Source organism: Channa argus, chromosome 24, assembly GCF_033026475.1.
Source record: "Channa argus isolate prfri chromosome 24, Channa argus male v1.0, whole genome shotgun sequence".
NCBI classification, from domain to species: domain Eukaryota; kingdom Metazoa; phylum Chordata; class Actinopteri; order Anabantiformes; family Channidae; genus Channa; species Channa argus.
Genome location: NC_090220.1, coordinates 3,837,113 through 3,862,957, shown reverse-complemented (window position 1 = coordinate 3,862,957; position 25,845 = coordinate 3,837,113). Strand labels below are relative to the sequence as shown.

At 39.5% G+C, this 25,845-nt stretch overlaps 1 protein-coding gene across 5 annotated transcripts in view; it reads right to left on the bottom strand.

Moving 5' to 3' along the window:
* Positions 1-25,845, bottom strand: part of nlgn2b (neuroligin 2b) — a 61,914-nt gene that overhangs the window by 27,088 nt on the left and 8,981 nt on the right. For 4 of the 5 annotated variants that reach the window (XM_067494659.1, XM_067494660.1, XM_067494656.1 and 1 more), the window contains exon 2: positions 6,799-7,535. In XM_067494659.1, the coding sequence (XP_067350760.1) occupies positions 6,799-7,315 (517 nt within the window). In that variant the 5' untranslated portion in view covers positions 7,316-7,535. Of the gene's footprint in view, positions 1-6,794; positions 7,536-25,845 lie in introns of those variants that run through there. The other variant, XM_067494661.1, reaches the window with a different exon arrangement.

Here is a 25,845-nt window from a genome sequence, read left to right as displayed (position 1 = left end):
AAGGTGACGCTCAAACTCATCTGTTTCAACTGCTTAGGGTCTAGTCACTGGCTATCTTACAAATGGACCCTTATCCTCACTTATTCTCCCCATCACCCATGACACACTGCTGCTTTGAAAAAAAGAAAAAAGACATCAATGAGCAGAATCAAGCCATCACTCTTGCTGGGAAATGAACACCTAAGATGTTTTTCACCCTGCTTCACCTCAGGACAGTGTTGCCGTCTACGGCAAACGTTAGGCAACACGTACCGCTGAAGACACATGCACAGGCAGCCATAGATGCTCACCCTGAATACATGAGACCACCCGTGCCCATTGATAATAGAAAAATGCTGGCACAAAACCTGAAAAGTTTTTCTACTAAATTAGCAAAGAGGGAGTTGTTATTGATATTTACACTGCCTGCAGAGGCATGGGACAGGATTCCCCCTCACCAAGGTCAAAGAGGAACCTGCACATTAGGCATCAATGGAAACGCCAGTTAAAAGCTCCATAGGGCAGAGCCAATAACAAGCCTTTATCACAGTGACCAACCAATGCCCTGGCATGTCAGCCCCTGTAAGTCTTAACTGATAAGGATCCCATTAATTTGTTTTTTCTTGGTTTCTGTCCGCGGAGCTTTCCATCAGCCCACAATTACTGCTTTGTTTTGTGTCATTCTAAGTGAGTGTCTACATGTGTTCAAGAGAGTCATTAAACACACACACAGCCCTACACACATTAAACATCCACACAAAGCATGTTAACAGTGTCCTTATCATCTGTTGCTGCCCTCCTCGACTCACCCAGCAGCACATTCCCTGCTCGCCTTTGGGGAGGCGTTGCAGTCCCTCCTAATACAGAATACTCTACATTGGGTTGCCAAGGGGTGTTTCATTCTGCCACTGTGCTGCTGACATGCCTGTTTCCTACTGATGAAAGAAACTCAGAGCATCACTGCACTCCACAATTATAATGCTGCATTTTTACGCAGCCCTCTATACGAATATGGTTTCCTGATGTAAAATGTTTATCTTCTGTCTAAATGGAAAAGGATCAATGCTGAATGGATTTGCTGCATCCTCCGAGTACCACTATGCAGGCGCCAGATCCAGAGAGCACTTCCTGTCATAGAGGGAGATGATACAGTATTTGGTCCTGGGCTACAGAGCAGACAGGTAGGCAGGCCGCTAATGGATAGAAAGCTACATTAGGCCTCCATCTTGTCAGCACTTCCCCAATACTTAGCACCACTTTCAAACCACACCTTGCCACTTCATGGAGACTACTCTAATTCCATTTGTTTTTTTAATGCTTATACAAGATCTAACCTATATAGGAGGATAAGCTCTGTTCAAACAGTGACACATCAACAGACTATGAGACTTTCACACAGAAAGCAGGTACTTTTTTATTCCCCTACATTGCATATTGTGATAGAATTTCTTTGTATTTATGTACTGGGTCACACAGATTATGACAAGAGATGTGCGTTACCTCTAGACCTGCCCATGTGTTTTAGTGAAGCATCATCTCCAAGGACCCCCGTTTAATTACCGCAAACAAGCATTTTACTGGTATCTGCAATGACTGAAAACTGTTTTTGTCCACGAAATTTCTACTGTCAGTCCGACAGAAAAACTGCTGTGATCACAGAGGCATCGGAGCATCTGTGGATCGAACACATTACACACTTACAGTCCACCACGCCTTTTTCATTGCCCTGAGCAAACTGCACATGAAGCACAACATGCCCATTGGTGACCTTGCCCATTCAGAGAGGTCAAAGTGGAATTTAGTTGAACTTTGATTGCCGAACACTGTAACAAATAGCTGTGGGGCCAGTAGAGACATCAAAAGTCAAAACTGAGGAATGGCTGTGTCTGAATTTCCTGAGTTATAGGAAAAGAACTCGAGACCTTGGCAGCGATGTTGTATCATAATCAGATTTCCATTCAAGTGGGGATGTCAGGTGTGTTTTGACAAATATTTTTTTGTGGGTAGGCAGAATATGTAAACAGCATAGCTTTGTTCTCCCTCACCAGCTTTACAGACCCATTAAAATGTCTTAATTGAAATATTGAGGTAAAGAGGTTTGGCTTTCACAGCGCAAATGTGTGCTGGTGTGCTGAACCAAGCAGCCAGCACAGCGCAAGTCGCATTGCATCTGAAAGCCAGTGAAAAGTTGCAGCCATGCTAGCGCCTATGTGGGGCTGTGCTTGGGGACACGGATTCAATGAGCTTATTACCAGGACGCTAATATTGTCATAAGGCTCAAATACCAGTACAATGTCGGTGTTTAGTATGTTGGTATTCTAAAATCAAATAACTAAATGACAACTCAGGGTATCACCAAAATCTGTGAAAATGTCTGGGTCAGTCGGGTAGATGGCACAGCTCACTGAATAAGTCCACACTTTGACCTGTTGGTGTGCCACAGGAAAGGTCAGATGGTCACCAAAGCCACTTTGGTTCATAGAGCATGAATGTGTTCACCTCTGACAAGATTTTAAATAAATGCTCAAGACAAGTAGTCAAAAGTATTGTCTTTTAACAAGTCCCTCAATTTTGAAATAATGCTGCCAACTACAAACGCATTTCAGTGTAAAGTACATATTTCCTATTTTCGAGACTAGAAAAGCCTGCCAGTAAGCTGACTGTCACATGATGTAATGGGCCACTGGTCAGTGAAATGCACTGGCCTGTGCAGGAGCGCTTAGCTAGGGTTGTCCCAGTACTATTTGACCTAATGCAACTCCATCTCTCAGTCAACAGCGTTTTTGTTTGGTTCAGTGAGCTAGTGGTCAGAGCGCAAGCTGTCTCCCGTCCCTCTGCATTTACTCAGTGCAGTAAACGGGATGAAGCTGCAGTATGTCATGTCTGTGGTGGCCAGTCTGCTTGACAAGGTGTCAGACACAGCTTCAGCTCCTCTGCATCCGGACAGCAGCTTCCAGCAGATTCAGCCCTCTCCTTCTGCTCTTCATCTCTTCTATTGTGCCCCCAGCCTCTAGCTCCATCCTTGCCTCCACTGTCCTGCCTCCTGAAATATGGTTTTTAATAAAGAGCAGAGTAAATGGCTGCTCTAGCGGCAATAAAAATGAAGTATCTTAGGCCATTGGCCGAGCAGTATCTTGAGGAAATAGGAATGCAGTGAGACAGTGCTCTTGCCTATAGCAGCCTGGCCACACAGTAGAGTTAGGGGAAAACACTTGAGGAGTCAGAGAGCGAGACATAGCTAAATGGAAAATGAAAAACTCACTGTTCCGTCCACAATCAATGTTTGCGTTTATTTACATTATTCTAAAAAAGTATGTACATTTTCATTTGAGTAAATAATACTCCTGATACTAAAAGAGTAACATGTTACATTGTGGCCTGGTGGGAAAGGGCACCGAGCTCATTGGCATTCAGAACAGTGACCCTTTCGGTTGCCATCTGCATAAAGATGGAAGAGAGAGGAGAGAGCTGATGGTTTTTAAAGAGGGGCGAGCAAGAGGGCTGAACAGATGCAGAAGGAACAGGGAGCTGCGATTTTTCTTTTGTCCAAAGAATAACAGAGAGAATATGTTGAGTGAGTGTAATTTTAGGTCTGAAACAGATACAGCAGATAGCAGGGGGATGACTTAAGCTACAATGGGAAGATAATACCTAATGGTGTACTCTGGAGATTAATGTGTCAAAACCACTTCTGGCACCAAAACCTCATGATTCAGGTTGTATTTATACCATGAATTTTGGCCCACCTACATCTGCCATAAGTGGGTGGAACTGCTTGATCTTAAAATAAACCAAACAGCACAAACATCCAGCCTTTACAGATGGATGACCATTTTACTTGTAACAAACTTCTAGACCTGTCAATATGCAGAGACCACCAAATTACAATTCATCCTGAGAGGGACATAAATGTCTGTATTAGTGTATAATGTTCATCTGGTCGTGTCATATATTTGTGCTGCTAGAGAAAAATGATTCCTAATCTGGGAATCATGAATGGTGATAGCAAATTTCAGGGCAAGCCATTTGACGGCTGAGGCATTCCACTAATAATCAATGATGTCAACCGGCTGGGTACGAAGGGGAAGGGTTCGGGGGAACACCACAACAATCCACCCTTTGGGAGCACAGATTGGTTAAAACCAAGTAAATCCTCAGGCTTACGCTGGCAGGGTTAGGGATGGAGAAGGGGAATGCTCCAAAATACACTAATCAAGTCGATTAATTCTCTGATTTGTTAGAAAGGCAAGCCTCACTTAAAATCTTTTAGAAGTGAATATTTCTGAGTGATGGTTAATGAGTCTGGATCGCAGAAGCACTTGACTGCACCATTCAACATTATGATGAAATCTGGAGCGTATTCATAGTAAAAAAATAAAAAAAATATGAGAAAAATGTTACATACTGCATCTTCAATAAACAAGTACAGTAAATTGTTTTCTTTTTTTGGTTAATTTTAAAGGTGCTGCCTTTGACATAACTGCATTTGTACAACCATGCAAACATTCTCAAGGACCGTGACAATAGTTCCATTTGAAAAATGGTGTGTGTGTTTGATTTCAGGGGCACTTCACTCCTCCTCAGTCTCTATGTCTCTTTCACACATAAAGCAAAAACATATCCTTGGGGAAAGCATCAGCCTTGTGTAAGCAGTGACCCATTACAATAAATGACATACTCTGACAAGCAGACAGGGCTGTGTATAAAATCTGTCCAACTCATTTGCACCCCTCTCCTCCTGGGAATAAAACAGAAGGCTCTATATCATCCTCTCTCTGACTATGTGACATTATTATACTCTATAGCATACATACTGAGCTCTAATTCTCCCCATGTATGGTCATAATTTAAGAACATACTTGACAATCCCTGTTTGTTCCTTGTCGTCCTTGTTTACAGCATTGAGATGCAAGATTAAAAACACTTTATTTAACCCATAGGGAAACTGTGTTGGCTTGTTACATCTGCTCTGAACGTGAAAAGGAAAAAAAAAAACTTCCACCAAACCAAGTACAAGTACAATCTGCTGATCAATAAGTGAGAAAAGACCCAGCTAGAAGATTACATAAAAGAAATAAAAATAAAACATAAAAGAAAATTAAAAGAATATTATTTGTCCATTTGGACCATTTACATTTTTGGACCTTTTTGACTCACTTTTTTTCACACTAGCGCTGAATCTACTTTCATGCTTTGTGGGGTTATAGACAATTTATTAATAAATCAAATAATATAAAAAGCTAATATAGTCTTGCCAAGTAGGTTATTGTTTTAGGTTTAGTGTCAAATTGCAATGCTGTACAATATTCTCAGCTAATCCTGAAATGAGGCTTCATTCATGCACAGATGCAGTAACACATGTTTGCTTGAATAATCTTACACCTTAGATATAGTTGGTGTTTAAGAGTGTGCATGTTCAGACAAAGGCAGCGTCATGAGCGTCATTGTTCACACACTTCTTTGCGTACTTTGTGTATCCCTGGATGATTTGACGCTCAATAAATTTTCTCCAAACAATTTTTGGCTGTTGTTGTGATTCAAAGTTTGATACTTCCCCACACTGTACACCCACCTTAATTTGGGACGATGCAGTTTATTATGCTTATTATGATTCTTTTCATTTCAATGCAAATGGTCACACGGCAAGTACAACCTTGGCTATTTTTGGTTCACTGCTGTTTCAGTTCTGAATATGACAAGTAACAATTTAAATGTTTGTCCTTTGGGTCAAAGGTTAGCCAAACTTACTTGTTACTAGGGTTAAAAGTAAACTATGCCTTTTGCATATATTCTCAAATGGACCTCTATGACTAACAAGGTGAGGGTCACGTGAAACCGGCTAGAAATCTACCAGCATGTTTACTAGCATGCTGTCTTTAAATCCAAATGATTCTAAAATGTATTTTTATTATTAGGTTTCTGAATATTCATGAAGGATATGATATGACATTGTAGAGAGGGGTTGTGTTTCTACAACGGTTATTGGACTTGTTTCTCTCATTAACACAGTTCTTGTGTACATATGTACATGTTTGCACTGATTACAGTCAAATCTGTCCAAATAAATGCTAGTCAAAATTACATAGAGGTGAAACTTAAGTCTCTTTCACGTATGGGTATATGAGCACACATACTCACATGTTGATGTTGTAGTAACTGATATTTTTTTTTTTTTTTTTGTCCTTTCGGCTCATCCCGTGAGTTCAGGGTCGTCACAGTGGATCATTGTCCGCATGTTGATTTGGCACAGTTTTTACGCCGGATGCCCTTCCTGACGCAACCCTCCCCAATTTCTACTGGGCTTTGACCAGCACTGCACAGCTGGGGAGGGGAAGGGGCTGTTAGGGGTTCAGTGTCTTGCCCAGGGACACTTCGACATATAGCCGGGGCCGGGGATCGAACCACTCAGCTTGTGGTTACCAACTGAGCTAAAGCCGCTCCCACGTTGTAGTAACTGATATATCTTTCCCTATTGTTTGTGTTCTGTTATTGCTTAGCTCACCTTGTGCCTACCTGAACAGGTGACAGGTTCCAGTTAGGTGAGATTGAGAAGGTAAAATGCCATTGAACAGAGAGCTAGAACAGACATCAGCTAGCTGTGAGGCTGCATGTTTTAGTAGTGTTTGATTTGTTCACTTTCCTTAGTTTATGTTTTTTTTTTGCCACTGTTCGGTGTATGTGTTTATTAATAAATTCCACTGCTCCAATCCGAGCAGCTTCTTTACATCCTTTTTTATATTTTATTGACTGCAAAGAAATAATAATAATTATAATAATTTCCACTTTATGAAGGAAGTATGAGAGTTTTGACTCACTCACCATCTTCAGTGGGTACATAGATGTTGAGGTAAAGGCAGTCCTCACTCTGGTTCTGAACGTAGGTCGCCGCAGCATCCAGGTTGTCTGTGAACCACACTGGCAGCATGATCTCAGGTAAAACCCCATGCACATTCTGGGGACACACAGGTGCAAAATGGGTGGCATTGCGAATCTCTTGCCAAGACCCTGGAGCTTCAGGAGGCTGAAAACGACGCTCGCCGATAGGTGAGGTTGCATATGGGACACCTAAAAACTGTTCGACTGGGCCCAAAATCTCATTGTTAAGCTCCTTCCTGACACCACGAACCTTCCCATAGCTTGTAGATACTATGGGGTATTTTGGGTCAACCCGTTGACAAGAGGAGAGGGAAAGGTGTAGCACTAGTCCTAAGAGCCACACAAAACAGTGGTTAGGAACCTGCTGAGAAGTATAATGACGCTTCCCACCATAGCCTTGGTGGCTGGCAGCACTCAAAGAAGAAAACAACATTTCCAAAGCAAAGGCTCTCTCAGTCATATCAGTAGGAGCTGGGTGTGGACAGGGATCACAAACTCAGTGGGTTATAGGGTATAACAAAGGCAAAAAGAGGATGTGTGGAAGGGGACAGGTTAGCAGTTTCCTTAGGATGACATGGTGAGGAGTAGGTAGCATTCTCATGTAGATTTGGGGGTCTCATCCGCCTTCCTCTTTGGAATTGCTGACGGATCCAGAGCTGCAGCTGGTGAAACAGTTACACCTGGAAAACACAGAGAGGTTGCAGGTTTGAGTCAGTACGTGTGGAAATGAAAGTTGCGCTCTTTAAGCCCCATCGGTGTGTTTGAAAAGGCACAAGAAAGCACAATAATTTAAACTAAGATGATGCTTCTGCTCTGCTCAAACGTTAAGCAATAATGACACATTACTTCAAATGCCTCCTTTACAACACATTTATAATACCTCAAGGCTTAACTTTGCTATTCTGTTTAGCACAGCAAACACCAACTCTTATGTAATGTCAGCTGATTAAGACACCTCATTATACATTGTTGCCCAATAATTCACTTTTCAGACAAATTCGCTTTTTTTTTGCAAAGCTTAATTGTGATTTAATTGATTGATTGTTTTGAGAAGATATCCACTTTGTCCATCAAGAATAAATCACATTCTTACAACAATTTCAATGAGAAGAGGTAAAAAAAACAATTTTATTTCAATTTTATGGCCAACAGTGTATACCTACTGCAGTAGAATTCGTGATTTCTATTTCTTTTTTGGCAAGTAGGGAATGTTACTAGCGAAAGTGCTAAATTAAGATGTTCGCCAATGTATTGCAGCAGAAATGTTGTATATAAAAGAATAAAACCACTTGAAAGTTGGCTCTGTTATTGCTTTCTTCTGTTTTCATCAATAGTGTGAGTCTGGACCACTCAGTTGATTCCACTTTTTTAATTTGTCTGTTTATCTTTTATGTTTAGTGAGTTAGGTTTTTGCTGCCTAAAACAACTACAGATGTATTTTTCTTCTATTTATTTATTGTTTCTTTTCTTTTGTGAGAGAGTAACTGACTGTGTGTGTTACCAATGTTGATTTACAATTTCAGGGACATTAGGCTGAATTTTATCACCGGTTCTGAACTATAACAACCCCCGGCCTAGAAGAAATGTCTTGTATCCAAATTGTGTGTAAAGTTTTTCTACATTCAACCTTTGGTCACACTTTTGTCACATGGCATGTCCTCGCTTGAATATGGAAATAACAATGTATATCTGAAAAAGCAGCTTGTGTGATGCCTGCATTTCAGGTGCAAACACTTGGCTCTATTTAGAGTTGTAAACTTGTGATCACATCATCACAGGCATCATTGTCACAGCAAATAGCATCAGAGCAAAAACTGAAAAGAAGGTCGAAGTTATGCTTCAAATAATTTGAGTATTGCATGCAAATGCTGCCAAAAAAATTGGAAATACTGATTGAAAATATTAGGAAGTTGAATATGAACTCTAAAATCTCCAGCCAGAAAAACACTGGGAACTTGGGTTTTGCAATTATTGCTTGAGAATAGAGGCTTATGGTACAGTGATAGTGACAAAAAAACTTTTGATTTAGCTGCAAAAATGTACAGTCCAAAGAGAAACTTTGTCAGAGGCTGTGATGTAATGTGGCTTGTGGGTCCACAGTATTACAGTACTTTGAAGTGTAAAACACTTGTCTTGTAATTACTTTAACCCACAGAGAACACAAAATACGTAAAGGCATGTTTACACATTACTCTGTGGAGTGAACGAGCACAAGCCCACTGGCTCTGAACACTTTTTAGCTGTCCACACTGTGTCAGAGTTAACCTCTCCTTCTCAACTCAGTTCAGTTGGTTCTGGCTTCCACATCATTACAGATGAACAGGCAGCGCTTATCTCACTCTGGCTTTGGGAGACAGAGCCGTTTAGGTGTGATAAAGGCTTTATGTGGCGCTAACTGTTGGTTGAATGCCACTTCATCCCTCTATCCTCAACCCTGCAATCTCCACACTCCACCGCCACCCAGCAGACACAAGGGATGACAGTAAAACACAGCAGAAAGATGGTGTGCAAAGTTAGTGATGTGAGTGGCGGTAAGCATCATAAGAAGACGACAGAAACAAGCTCTCTGGAAAAGTTGATTTGAGAAAAAAAAACACATGAAACTTAACCAAAAAAAAGAGTGCGTCTATCCTGTGACACCTCTAGGAGGAAGGAAGATATGTAAGGACACCCTGAATTCTCATCAAAACACTTGCACAATATTGTGCATAGTTAGTGAAGTTGAAAGCTCAACTTAGAAAAAGATTATTGTGAATTATACATTAACACACTACATGAGTCTCTACACAGCTCTGAGACTGATTGGGACGGGGGTAGATTGCATGATTTGGAGAAGCCAATTTGTCTTAATGTTTTGTTAATTAGTTTTCATTTATTTATTTATTGATGCTGCTTTTTTTGGGGGGGGGGGGGGGGGGCAGCTGAGTTGGTAGCACAGACCCCACAGGGTCAGTCGTTCAACTCCCCGTCCTTCCTGGCTACATATTGAATCGCCCCTGGTCCAGTTGTTGCTAGTGTCGGCTTGTAAGTCTCCTTTGCTTTACTACCAACTGTCAGATGATAAACAGTAACAATTAGGAGATTGTTGTCTTATCCTAGGATAAGGACAGGACATGCGAGAAAACATCTAGCTGGTCTTAACGCATCTAAAGCTCCAAAATTGGCACATTTATTTTAAAAAGTGACTTCTTCTGAATTAACAAACATGATACAAGGGTTCAAAGAGTAATAGTTAGCAATAGTTTCTTTGCACTGTATGGCTGTGTATTAACAATGTCGGACTCACAAAAAAGGACTAATACCAACACAGACAGTAATTCTTCGCAACACTCTTCGAAAATAAGGTGGCTACATAGTGGATTGCACACAATCTTTGTGGCAGCGTGGAGTTGCCAGCCCTTAAGAGGAGATGAGGAATGGACGAGTTAGGTCACCTGTTTCTAACTCCATACACACATGCACGCACACACACACACACACACACACACACACACACACATTACATTCTAGTTTAACGCTAGTAATATTAATGCCCAACCAATGCTGAATCAGCAACATCACTTGAGGCCATTAATCATACTTCTCTTCGCTTCCTCTGGAACCAAAAAAGACTTATGAGTATTAGTCCTCAAGACCTCCAAACACATTCAGATGTATAAAAGTTGGGTGTTTTTTTTTTTTTTAAGTTTTTATCCTTAAGGCAGCTGGTAGGTGGATTTTGTTAACTTCAGACAGAGTTGAAATTTGAAGGCTAACTTATAAAGTCATATTTTCAACAATGATTTTCCCTTATTACTCCCAAAAATAACTACAACATGGTCATTTCTCTGATGACACACTGTAGAAATTATTTCTGCAAGATCCCTGAATCATTGGCAGCGGCCATTGATGCTGAGTTGCAGCCTCTGTGATTGAAAAAAACGCAACTGACCTATGTTCTGTACGGTCACTGAACGCATCCCTCACTGACAGACTTAACCACAGTAGAGAGGTATGAAGAGAGATAAGCACGGCTCACCATAATGCAGGGAAGCAGGTTAAGTGAAAACAGCTTTTGCCCCTCACGTTCACCCTGTTTGTGAATATTGCTCATGTTCACTTTATGTAGTCACAAAAGGATCTATTCAGTTCACCGGTCAACCAAATGTGCTTTTTTTAGCTCGTTCATGCCAAACACTTGTCATAGATCAGTTTTCAAAAAAAGGACTGAAAACACTTCAGTGAGACTTTCCTATCTACAGAGTGACACATTTCTTACATTTGCCATATTTACATATCCATGTGATTTTTAAACAGCCCTCTTGATTTGACCTGTGTCTGTCATGGGAATGAACACACACAACAGTTCCAAAGTCAGAGCACCTTCAAAATGTATAGTAGTTCCAGGGATGCACACAGTGCTATGTTCCTAACAACTGGTTCATTCAGTTCCTAAGAACAGCATTGTTATATGACTGAGCTATGTGTTGCTCACCTCACTGCCTGTACATGCAACATACACATAAAATGCAATGAGGCAACAAATGGTGAATGTGAGCAGGGAATCTACAGTAAACACAGATTGGTCTGTTCTCAACGTCTCACATGTGATTTACAAACAGTAGTACCGTAACATCTCTAACATCTGTTCACGTCAACCATCCGTGATCCGCGCACAGAACATGCATCTGACACACAATTCACCCATCTGATGTAAACTGCGTTCAGTGTTATTTAATATAATAGGTAGCCTGTCAACTGAAGCTGTGTGACAAGACAAGGTAATGTCTCTCTGCCAGTGGGACAGCGTTATAAGTATGTTTAAATGGAATGGTCAGAGCCTGTGAAAACGTATTCAGAACGGTGGTGTTTGAGGAAAATGCTTGTCTTGGCAATTTATATCGCTTTGTTTTACGCTTCGAGCGTTAAAACTACATGCACTACTTTAGTTGTCAAGCTGGTCTCCTTTGCTAGTCAACATCTGCGGATGACAAGAAGCTTAGCTTGCCAGAAACACAGCGCTGAGTTTTTGACTTAACTTGCTTGTCTGCTATGTGACAGTGCTGAGAAAAAAAGGACTGTTAAATTTAAAAAATAAAACTCTGGTGGCTGAATATTTCCTTGCAACCCATAATCCACTATTTTCATGCGTTTATATCTGATGGAAAGGCCACTTCTTTTTTGCAACGGACACCAATTTTGGTTTGCGATAACTGGGGAGGCAAAGTCACATTCTTCCTACTTGTATTCCTCGTCTAAATTATGTATTCAAATTCTAATTCTTCATTTTACTGAACCAGCAAATTTGAGACTTAAAGGTGTGCTACAGGTTTTTGTTTTTTCAATTTTAGTCTTTTTAAAAAAAAAATAAACCACACAGCAACACGGCCAACATGGGTCTTATAACAGGTACAATGAACAATCTGTGGTCTTTGGATTAAAACTGATGTTTAGGGGCATTAATGTTCAATTGAAACTTTAATGGACCAGACAAGATGAATAAGTTGTCTTGTTGATGAAGACAGAGGCTAACGGAGAAGTGACTCCTGAAACTAAAGCTAAGATTAGACTTGTCAGGGTGCAAATGTAGGCTCTGCCAAAGGTCCTCATCCTCTTTTCACACTAGACATTAAAGCTGTCCACAATCCACCCCAATGCCTCCCTGTACAGTACAGTTTGCCAGATTGCACTGGGTAATACAGGAATAGGAGATGAGCAAAGAAATAGCTGCCTCTCCTGAAAGTGCAGCATATCAGAATTTATTTACCCAAAAGCCACAACTGGAAAAGTCGGACAGTTTCTCTCTTTTGGAAACTACTGTATCATGCGCAGAAGATGCTGAGGCAACAGGGTGAAGGCATCAGTGCTGGGCATTGAGTTCATTCCATTATAGAGTAGGAATAGGGCAGTTGTAGCCTATTCATGTCAATTAGGATCACATGTGACTCACTTGCCTTGAGACCCAACTAGTCAACTCAAATAAACCAATTCATTTAATTTTAAGTCACAACTTCTGAATATATTTGGTAAAAATAATGTCACAAACCGGTCAATGGATTTGGAAGATGTGTTGAAATTAGATGAAACAGTTAAGGCCCTGGAACATTTTTGTCTTCAATGATGTGACACATCATGAAGACTGAAGTAAAGACAAGAGGGTGGCTGCTGATGGTGAAAGGCAGAGATCTGCTAGACTTTGTGTCACTCAAGCTTTAAAGCATTACAGAATTATAGTAATAGGATCACTGTAAAACCTTCTATAAAGATACATATTTACTTTGTTTAACATATTCTTTCAAGCTGTACAGATGAAAAATCCCAACTGACTAACAATAAAGCTTTGTCTTCATTACAGTGTACAGTATATGATAAAATGCATTACTGTATATTAAACAAAGCTAAAAAATATTGTTAAGAAGATATTACAAAACAGTATTTTGTACTTAAAATAGATTTCAGAACCTAATGTGAAAGACACTGTATATTCAATACACTGTTCTATTTGATATACTGCTGGTGTCAATACTTTGATCAAACAAAACAGACATAAACTTGAATAACCAGCCTCAGCACAGAGTCGAAAGGTTTGCATATTGAATTATCTACTCCTGTTTGTGTTTCCTGACAAAACATCAGGTATCTTTACGGTTGTACTGTACAGTGTAGAAATAGTACAATCACAATTACATTATAATTTCTCATTCAACAGACGGGTTTTGCATGTTTGAATGTAAAAAAAAGCCTTGACGATTATAAAGTTTCATAAGAAATTAAAAATATTGCCATGGGTTCAGTGACTTACACTACGGGCTGCGACTTACTACAACGCCATTTATAAAGAAGTTGGGACGACGTGCAAAACAGAATGCAATGATTTGCAAATCTCATCAACCCATGTTTTATTCACAGTAGCACTGTCAAATGCTCCTCCGGTTGTTTTTGATTTGCGGCAATTACTTTTACAGCCTTTTGTTGCAACTGTTCCAACTTGTGTGTTGCTGTGTTGCTGCCATCAAATTTAAAATCAGCTAATATTTTTGATGAAATGGTAAAATGTCTCAGTTTCTACATCTGATAGGTTGTTTATGTTCTATTGCGAATAAAATATGTTTAAGTTTCATATATCGTCCCAACTTCTTTGTAATTGGGGTTGTATAACCGGAGTATATTTCTTCACATTGTAAAAAATTAAGCATGTCAGTTTGCTATGTGCTATAACATTAACTTTCAACTGTCAATGAAATACTTTGAGATAAATATTTTTTCTGAAAATGGCATTATTTTCAAGTTAATTTTAATCGAGTCTTGGAGCTGTGTGTTACAGTCAACCATGCTCACTAGTCCAAGTCAAGTCCCAAGTCTTTGAGCTGAAGGCCAATTCAAGTCACAAGTCTTTTGGAGCAAGTGCAAGTCCAGTCTCAAGTCTGTTATGGTTGTAATGATCGATCTCTCATTTGCTGCATGCCATGTCTGGAACTACAACCCCCATTCTATATTTTTGGAATATCCAGATCCAATCTCATGTTGCTCATTTAGTTTGTGCTGTTCTGTGATAGAGAGTAAAGATATAAGCTGTGTATTTCTGCAGTTTCCTCAGCTGAATGTGTGTGCATGGGAGCAGTTTCTCTGTCTGACCGACACACCGCATGTTTTTCTGAGGACAGAAATGGTCATTCACCTCTTCAGACTATTCCTAAAGGTTCATGTGATCAAATTAAACGTAATATAAAGATTGTTCACAAGTGCTCAATCTGAATTTCGAGAAGTCATGTCTCAAGACGCTGCGTGTGTGAGAGTGTGTCCCCATCTCTGGTTACAGTTGCTTCAGTTACTGATAAACATTTTGATTACAGCACATTGAAGCTGTCCAATGAAGTGACCAATTCAAGAAAAAAAGTGCCCAACTGGGCAGAAAACCCCCAATCTGGGAACCACTGACAGGTATACAGCTGTGCAGCTACAGTAGCTTTAGCTAACCAGTGTGTTATGCTCTTTAGTTGACACCTATGACATCGTGATGTTTTTTTTTAACCTGACTACATCTGCACAAACTGACAAAAAAAAACTGAGCCTGCAAATGAATGTACACAATCCTTTGCAGAGATTCAATTCTTATATTCCGTAGATGATTGCCAGGGCAACATATATAACTGCAGTAAGGTCTCCCTGGAATAATCCTGTAACAAAGTGTAACTGTTCATATCATGGGTTTCAGTTTTCAGAACAACTTCGACTCAAGACAGCTAATGAACTGTAACCATGTATCATCTCCAGTATCTTTGTTATGAATAATTATTATGGTTTTCATTGTCATTTTAGGTAGTAATTTATTAGGTCAACTACTAAACACAAGGATTTGCTCTTATCTCTTTGGACTCTACATGATATTAAGTTTGGCTGTAATTGTAAATATTTGTGTTCATTATTAAAAAGGCCCATATTATTGTGTCACAGTATTTGCAGATATTATATTATGGGCACTAAGTTCCCATTTGCCTTATATTTTTATTCACAGTCAACTAGTAAGCAGCACTGTTGTGTCATTTAATGTTTCTTCTACCTTTATATATGCTGGCTAGTTTTATTGAGACACTATTTCTATCTCTCTGTCTCCCTGTAAGAACATTCACATCAGCTAGCTGGCCAGCACAACCACAGTCCCGTGTGTGGCCACCTGGAGCACTTGGGATTAAGGCCCTTGTTCAAGGGCAACACAGTGGTACTGATGAAGGAAGAGCAAGTGCTTTTTAAATTGTCCCAGACACATCCATGCTGGTCAGGGTCACAGGTTGTTTCTTCACACTTTATCGGATTTTACAGGAGCTATCCTAACTTACATTATTCAGTTAACCTTACTCATTTATCAAGAATAAGCCGTTCTTACTAGTTTTTACCCAGTTACATTTATTTGCAAGGTGAACAAAGTCATTTACGTATGGTTTTTGGGTAAAGCTAACTTGAAACGATCAAGTACGGGAGCAGCAAACGAGGCAATTGCGACAACTACAGCAGTGGGAGGCAGCAATTTACAAAAATGTACTTTGTTCTGGTGGCAAAACTTGTGGGAAAGTAACAACTGGGTCATGTAGGTAAGTATTCATGGGGTCAAAGGATCGTGGTGCAATTCCTAAACCGACTGCCGTTGACCATCAACTCCTATCTGCCCTTAGTGCATCTTCTGCTGGCATTTGCTGATGAAGGAGGGAAGATTACATTTTTCGAAAGTGCACTGCTGCAAGTAAAAATAGACTTCACGTTCATGCAATGCAGCGAGAAGAACATTTTACAGTATGGTAGAACTGATCTGAGGAGTGGATAACTACGGCTAATTGACTCAAGAAGCGCTCTTACTTGTGCACAGCAGAGAAAGGCTGCGTTTACACGCACTTAAGAAACCTGGTTACTGGAAATCAAGAGATACATGCAGCAGAAGAGTAATCAGATTTTTCCTCCACATCTGACTTCTTCTGGAAGCCTGGCTCACAGATTTAATAGTGACAAGAAACACTGTCAGAAAGCTACTGTAATATAGTATATTATACTCCACACCAAGTTACAAGTAAACCTAAAGTACATTTTTAAACACTGCACACTGTTTTTTCTTGCGTAATCTAAATTGTAATAATACAATATTAATGATAATAACAAGCATTTGTAAGTAGAATTACAATTCCTATTCCAGTTTACTTGGCTTTTTTAATGCAAATTGCAATTTACTGTGAAACCATAGGGCACAACTGCATGACACACAAAATGAGATGCACATTGATAGATGCGTAGAGATTAACAGACTGACACATGGTGTCATGGTGTCACAGAGGCAGCCGATGCAGAGCAGATGAGTCCATAGCAGATGATATATGATGTATTATTGCATGACTGAAAGAGTCAGTCCAGGTGTGCAGTCTCTCTGTGGCAGGATATAAATATAGGCATAGGAGATCTCTCTGATACAGACGAGAGTCACTGCACAGAGTGATTGCGGCTGGCCTGTTGCATTCTTTTTCACAGCAAAGCTAAATAAGCCTTATACTGAGAGTGTTGAGCAGCAGGTCGTGGAGAGAAGGTGAGCTGTTCTGCATGAAGTTCAACCATTTCCACAGCCAACTTTAAGGGTTAACACATTTGCAAACCTTTCCTCATTATGAAACAGCAGAGAAGAGATTTGTCCATGCATGTAAAACATGCCTCCAACATGAGTGTGGGCATCTATGTGCAACACAGATGAGCTAGAATAATAAAAAGATCAATGCTTTTCCGTGCAGATAACCATAGACTGTCAGTGGCAGATGCTTCAGCTAAGTGAAGCACATCCACTTTTTAATGATCAGTTTGAGCACAGACAGGACAGAAACTGAAAGTCTGCTCAATTATTCATTGGCACTGTATGTTTTGACAAGACATCAGCCTGTATCTGCAGACAGATGTTAGCTAGTTGTAGCTCCCCAGGAGGGGACAGACTGAATTGAGAAAACACTACATCCTGCTCACATCTTCACATCTAGTAGCCAGAGATAACACTTTCAAAAAACAACAACATAGGTCAGATCAGCATACAGCCTCTTTTCTCAGTTTGTCCCTCTCATAGATGCAATCTCTCGATCTACTATGAGATAACCGGTGTCAACTAACCATCCCGAGTCACCTCAGGGCCACGTTGACTGTAACTATTCATATTACAGTGTGCGTGCTTGTCATGACTGAAGTCATCATATATTAGCTACCATCTGTATTATATTTTTTTAACCTGTGAATATTGAAAGAGTTCATTTTCTACAAACTAAACATTTTTCTTGTCATGCAGCCCTTAAAACAAGTAACCAGTGTAAAAACATGTAGTGTTCCCTGAACAGTCTAAGGATTTAGGAATATATATTAAAGGACGGCTTCACCGATTTTGAACTTGCTTCTTTTTGTTCTAGTTTGTATAGTACATGTAACTGACATTAAACTTCCCTTTGATTTAACTACATTAAAGTATTTCTGTAATTCTAGCTGAAAATTTCCTCCAGATGACATCACTTGCAGGAACCTTCAGGTCAACCTGTTTCCAGAGCTCCCCCAGATGACATAATCTGAGCTCCTAATGATGAAAAAGTCCTCCGGGTGATGTCATCTGGAGGAGTTTTTCGGTTAGAAGCCAAGAAGTATTTTAACATAGCGAAGTCAGAGGGACGTTTAATGAAATTAGTGTACATTTATGAAAATTGGTGAAGTCCCCTTTACAAATTGGGATTATTTAATAAATCTTTTTATCCAGTCCAACTTTGTACATAGGCATTTCTTAAACTCTAACGTGACTCAAGCTTTTATATGATGTATATTTATTGGTCCTTTATCCCATCTGCTGTTTGTCCTGATTTCTTGGCAAATCTTGCAGCAGCAAATCTGTTCTGGACAGCAAAATCCAAATTAAGGTTAATCTGTCTGAGAAAAAATAAACATTTGAGGTTTTAAGTTCTTTCAGTTCAGTGTTAATTTCATGGGGACCACATCATTGCAGAGAACTGTTGCATTGTTAGCACTGATGAAGGCTGTCAGCTTTATCCCACAATTCAGTCTACTTAGCATAAGCTCTCCAGACTTCAAGAGCAGCTCAATCAGATACCATGGCTGCTCCATCTTCATCACACTGCAGCCAGGAAAAAGTGTGCGAATACCCACAAGGAATTATCACTATACACTTATTATAATTTCAATTAACCCAAGAAATGACTGGAAACATCTCATCTTTGCTGGACAGATCCTGGCTGAGCAGCAGAGGCCGAGCTCAATTTAAAACACAGGTCAAAAGCAAATTAAATGTCATTGTGTTTCCTCATTTCACTGCGGCACAGATTCACCCCAATAATTAACAACATGAAAACACGAGTTAGGAAAAAAAAAGTTCACAAGTGATCACATAGGGGGCAATTAAAGGGGCCTTAATGAAGCATCAACGCACGTTATTAAAGCAGCAGCAGGCAGTCGGAGCTGGAAGGAGATGTTGGACAAAATGCCCTCTGTCATTGCTGGATCACAAAATCAATGTGCTGCTGCTGGTTGCCACTGTCCTTTCTGCTCAACACCTGTAGATGACATGAACCCCCGCCCCCCCCGATCTTATAACCCTCAACACCAGCACAAGAGCGGATTAAGATGTGTTGACAGCAACTAGTCAGACGTCCTTAAAATCTGGTACGGATGAGCACCGCTGGCCCTGGGTGGATGTTACTTTGGATTTATCTGTTTTTGTTGTGTGTTTAGTAATTGTAAGTGGGAGAAATGTGTCAGAATGAAGCCAAGTAGTGTGCACAATCTGGTGACACACTAATTAGCGACTATCTAGGTGAAGTGCTAGCTGTGTTGGTGTGTGTAAAGGTGTCTGTGGGCGATACACACAGTTTGAGGGAGCAGTCTGACAGCTGCTTTGCCTCAAGCTTTATGCTAATTTAAGAATAGAATGACCCACTAAGTTAACAGAGATGGCAGCTTAGCCATAACATGATGGCCCATGTCTTACTACTTTACTATTAAATATAACAATTCAAATAATAACAACATTGCTGATGATAATCTTTTTTCAAGCTGGGAAAACCAGGGAAAACAGAAAAGGTGGTTGCAAAGATGAAGTCAATACATAAAAGCATGTCTAGAGGGATGCAATTTAAAAAGGAGATTTACAGGATAACACTGAATTAACTAGCTCGCGCTCCTCAGGCAGGCACGTACAATGCTAAGCCCCCCTAGCAAAACTGCAATCAGCTTTATTCTTTACTCTATTCTGAATGGGAGCCAACAGAGCCCGAGGAGCTCAGGCTGACAGAAAACTCAAAAGTCTGACTGTAGCCATGAGCCAGACGTCGCTTCAGCCTACTTTAACTGTGATTATTGGAAAGTGATGATACAAAGTCAGAGACACACAGTATCGCACAGTTTTTACATCATAATTTAAAACCTCTGGTCAGAAGGAGAAACACAGATTCACCAGTTGCCAACTACAGAGCTCCATGTTTTCCTTCTTATATCATACATCATATTTGTCTGAGTAATCCCAAGTACACTACTTGGGATTACTGTCAGTGTGTGTCTCATGTTCATCATGTGGGTGTGTGTTATGAACATTTCTCTGGCAATGTGAAAGTCTGACTAATTCATTACTGGCTGTGACAGCCACATCCATCCGGCAAGCAAATCCCTTTTCCTTTATTTGGAAAATGCCTGGATAGGACATGACACGCCATAAAAACAGTGTGATCGGCTACTACAATAACTTATTGTTATTTTATTAGCTCATAAACAATATCCCATGCAGTAGTCACTTTTGAATAAATGAAGGGTATTTACAACTCCAAACGTATTAGCTATTAGTATTAAAGGACACATTTTTTATTTACCCCGTTTCGTTACCAAAGCAAATCATAATGAACGTTACGGTTTAATTCAGTCAAACTAGACACTTTTAAAGATGCCGAAAGAATAAGTTAAGCTAATAATCAAGTCATCGGAGCGTGTGTCAGCAATTCGACTTGGCCCTTTATGATGGGTATTGTTGCAAACTTCAGATATGTGTTGTTGTGTATGTGAGAAATTACTACCCTAACTTCGTGACTCCTCCTATTATTTCCGCTGTTACACTTTTTTTTTAGTATGTAATCACATTAACTGAACACAGTGGCTGCTGTTAAATAAAAAAAATTCTAATTGTTAAAGGCTTAAAGGTTTGCCAAATTGATTGTGGCTAACAGTATTCTGTACATTTAATAATCACACAATATAGTACAGTAATCTACGACTGTGAAATAAAGACAGAGCTACCAGCATGTACAGTCCAATCTCTCCAGACCCCAAATGCTATTCATATCCCTATACTGGCTGCCAGTGACTTCCTGCATCGGGTTCAAAGCTTTGTCCACCCACCTACAGAGTTTTCAACTTAACAGCACCTTAACACCCTCATGCTCCACAGTGTGTGGTGGTCCCAGCGCTGCAAAGCAAAAGATTCCAAGCAATAGTCCAAATTGCTCACAGTAAATCTGTAGAAGGTTGTGAAAACATGAAAGAAAAGAAAGTGTACAGTTCCAAGGGTGGAGGAAAAAAAAGCCAAGTGTGAGGTCAAAATAAGGAAGGAGAAGATCAGGATTTTTCAAAAGTCAAGGAGGAGTTAAGAGCCAACACAGGATATGTAGAGGAAAAACCTTTCAAGGACATAGGAAGGTGCTTTTGCAAGGCTCGACTATACTGACAGTAGGGATGAAACCTGACAAATATCAGATAAAATGTATTCATATATGCATGAATTGACACAATTATATTATTGCAATTTTTCTGAGATCTGCATGTAACATATCAAATACAGTAACATTAAACAAGTGGTGCATAAAAAAACAACTACTCCTGTTGTACAGAATGGCAGGAAAATGGCAGCCTTTAATGTATTTCACAGACACCTTTACATCTTGTGGGAAGTCTTCTGTCCTAATACCCACTGTGCCATACACATTTTCAAACTACTTTGTTTAAAAAGACAATTCTGTAGGAGGCAATAATCTTGAAGTTATCTGAACAAGTAATGTATTAATTTCTTGCACCTAACAATCTTGAAGATTGTCAAGATTGTTAGGTGAATCTATTTGTAAGGTTTACAAATATCAGTAAATATGTTTCACCTATTTTGCACTCAAAGTGTAAAAGAAACCGTCTCTTGCCCAGTTATTACTCCATGAAACATTCAGTGAAGTTATTTGCTAATTATTAATCATCAACAGAAAGACTTGCACAGCAATGACTACAGTTATGTTTGTACCAAGAGCCCTGTACTATATTAATTAGTTCCTCCAGGAATGTGCAACAATTAAATTAACCAATCTCACTTAAAACATCATGAAAACATCATGAAAACATTGTAACACAATTTTTTTAGACAAGCTATGGTGAAATCGGGCGCCACAATCACAAAAACATCTGTAAAATCCTGAAAGAACTGACTAATTAAGACATCCATCTAGTTTTTGCATTGGTCATGTTAACACTGGTCAGAAGTTTTGTGAGCATCGCCTGGTTAAAGACCTCAGATTTCAGCTCTTCGATGTCTTGACTTAAATGTGTTCTTTTATCTAAAGAAGCATGGGGGGGGGGGGGGGGGGGGGGCGTTTGTGTTTGTTTGCAGAGATGGCAAAAAAGGTAAGTGGTGGTAGCAGAAGCTCACATTTTTATAGCGAATGCTGTTAGCTAGAATGGAGAAAAATGAGGGTTCTATTCAACACTGGCTGAAAAGAGAATATACTCAAAGAAACAGCAACAACAATAACAAAATGTCTCAAATTGTAAGTGATTTCCGGTCGCAAAGTCACCTCTGTGTAAACTGCTCCCAGTCTAATCAAACATACCCCTGCTGGGTGAAATCCCTTTTATCTGAACTGTGCCCATGTCTAATTGATCTCTTACTGTAATCTCTGTTGTCACAGTAACAAATATGCCCCCTCATGCCCCCTCCAAACATCTTTCAATTAGGCTTTTTTAGCATACCTGCTATCCCATATTCCCCAGCGGAAAGTGCAAAATGCTTGAAGGAGCATCCTGAGAGTGTGTGGCTGTGAGACACATGTCAGCCACACCTGCTCCATTCTTACATAAGATCATGTGAGTGAAAGAAACACTGGGCTGTATAAAGGAAAACGTGGTTGACATTGTACAGCACATTTACACAATAATACTGATTATTACAGAAGTGTGCAGTCAGGGGGGTTATGAGCAGCTGGTGTTTCAATAGTGCACCAGTGTAGGCAGACACGAGCTGTGCTGGAGAAGTGGAGCGAGATTTTACATCAAGAAACATGATGTACAACAGAAAGATGGGAACATTATATTAGCGACACTGAGTGATATGTAGATGAAATGAGTCACTAAGACTGCAGTGCACTGTGCTGATAAGTTGCATAGATGGTGACAGATAACAGGTGAGAATGAATGGTGAAGTCCCAGCAGCATTTAAAAAGACAAAGCTGCACAAGTAAATCATTTCTGTAATTAGAGTCAGTGTCAGGGAATTCACTCACGCACACACGATGAAAATGATCAAATTGGTGTTTATTTTTCATTTCAAGGAGGAAATGTCATTTTTTTTTGTTTTTTTTTGTTTCATAATTTCACTTTATATGAAAGCGTTGTTGTCACTGATTTTTTCAACTCTTTTGCCAATGATATGTCTCGTGCTTCACAGGCTAGTGCACACATCAAGCCACGAGAATAAGCAAACATCAAAGTAATTTTAAATTAACTTATTAACACTAACGTCTTTCTTTTTTTAATAATTTATCTTCACAAAGTGTAATGGTACCAACCTAGCTACTTGGGTTTGTGAGCCTGGGTTATTACCAGGCATGAAACTGAAAAAGCCACATCAATGCCAACTTGATAATTTATTGATTTGATTGATAGAAGTTTCTCTGAGACAGACACACAACTCTGTGAAGATCAAAAACCCAATAGGGGAAAGCACATATTTAAGTGAAAACAGACTTCACTTGCCTCGGAATTCACGCCCAAGCTTTGAGATCTAACGCTAACCGTTTATTCACAGCCTGTTGTAGCTGGAGCTTACAGGAAGTTGGGGAAATGTGGTAGCAGTTGTTGAGTTTTCTAATTTAACAGAGTCAGGGGGTATGAACCATCTGAAAGGCGAGAAAACTGTGTGGTGAAATGGATTCATCTTGAGCTGGAGCCTATCCCAGCCGTCATAGGGCGGGAGGAGGGGTCTCCAGTCTATCTCAGGGCCAACGCAGGGAGACACACACCATTCACACTCACATTCGCACGTACGAGCAACAGAATTTGGAAATTTGATTTTATTTGTGGTATTGTTTTTGTACTTTATGCCATGAAAGAATCTGGAAATGTTTCTTTTTTGCAACGTTTTTATTACATAATGTCTTTCATAACATTTTTCCAACGTCCAAATAGACAATTTTGTAATATTGCCAAAAATGCGTCGTATTTATTTAAAATTATGATCAAACCCTTGCTGATGTTTATACTTACTGTCATAACGATACTGGAGCTGCCACCTTTTTGAGCTCCAGACTAAATGTCTATCAGATCCACAAGGATTCATTCATATAGTGTAATTAATTTCATATATACATACATATCATAATGTCTCTTTGTTCTGTAAAAATGCAATTCAATTGTTACCTCCTGCAGGACTAATTACTCTATAATGTATTTTCCTAAAGTATCATCATATTATCAAGACTTTAAATAGTAATACCTGTTTGGGCAGTATTGGCCAGACCTATTTTAGAGAACATTCCACAACAGAAAATACATAAATCTCAAGAGACATCAGACTATACTTCGAAGTAAAATCTATGTCCAATACAAGATAAGTCATGCATGAGAGAGTTAACAGGTACAATGACTGAGCTTCACTGGGATGAAAAAATTATGAGGCCAAGTGGAAAGCTGAACTAGATTTATTTTAGCCATCGCAATGGAGATACTTGACATTGTTTTTGAAATGATTACAACATATTAGAGTCTCATTTATTGTGATGTGATACTCGTCCTCATTTAAGATGGGTACCTGGCACCTATTTTGTTTGTTTTGTTGGGAGCGTTTGGTTTATTTCCATCATTGTTGCTAAAATCCAGCTCCCTAACTGCTGTGGTGATGCACTTTAGCCCAGTTGTGTTTTGAGTATCCAAACATGTTAATAATTCAAATGTTTTCAGAAAGCCTGGGAAAACATACATGGTGTTTTCTCTCGTTTGCAACACATTCGTTGCCTGAAAAGAAACCAGAGGAGCCTATTCAGTGTAAATGCAGACAGTCCTCTAATATGGACAGTGCATTGTAATTATTACAAATACTTTTTTTCTGTTCATAAAAAGGGAAAGTGGTCTTATTACTTTGTTATAATACAAAAACCTAAAAAAGAGCATCAGTCGTTTTGTTAATTGCATGACATGATGATGAGTCAGTTTTTTAGTTCACAAACAGGCACATGCTTATTCTCATCTATATCAATTCCTTAGTTTAATTTGAAACCTTAAAAAATGTTCCTGTAATCAAGCACTATTTTTAATGCTGCTTATATATATTGTCATTGATAACAGCCTGGTTTTGATTTGGCAAAAGTTTTTTTTTTTTTTTTACATCAGATGCCCTTCCTGACATAACCCTCCCCAATTTCTACGGGGCTTGAGACCGGCCCTGCATGGCTGGCAATGAGGATTAAACACCAGTAATTCAGTTTTTAATAGAAAATTCTTCAAATGAAAAGATGGTTTTAAAGATCTGTTTTAACTGGTACAGGGAGTAGTGGTACAATCAAAAACAGGCCATGGTGAGCTGTTGGATTAAGAGCTGCAGGTGACAGGCTGCACACCACTCTTTCTGTAAAGTAATCGTCACACCGTACCACGTGCAATATGGCATAATGGGAAAAAGTCCAATAATTGATGTCTTTATTAAAACAATGTGAGTCAGGTTGAAGTATAAACAGATTTATAAGTTTTTCTACTAATATGTTTCAAACTAAGCAGCTGCTCAAGGAGGGTTTGCTAGTATTATACTGCACTTGGTGTTACCATGGTAACTTGAGGTGTCACCAGATCATCAAGGGCTTAGACTGTAAGGGCTATGAATAAGAGTTTTTTTTTGTAGGTGGGTTATTCATAAAGGTACTTTCACTGTAGTTGATTTGCTACAACACAAATCTCTCCCAGTTCTTAACAATGTTTCCATGTGCTATTATTGTAGAAAAGCCCTAATCAATCATAATAAAACCAAATGGAATACAGAAGGTATTTGTCACATCCAATGTTGAAACTACTGTCCTTGTCTAATCAGGCTTTTTGCAATGCTTTCCTTTATATCTTTAGAAAAGCATGAGCTATAGAGTAGAAATAACTCTCTAACCCACAGGATACATGCAGTGACTAGAAAAAGCATTTCCAAAGGGAAAATGCACTGTGAATGCTTCAGCGCTGAAAGGATTTTCCAAGCAAAGCCGAGAAAAGCTGAATGAA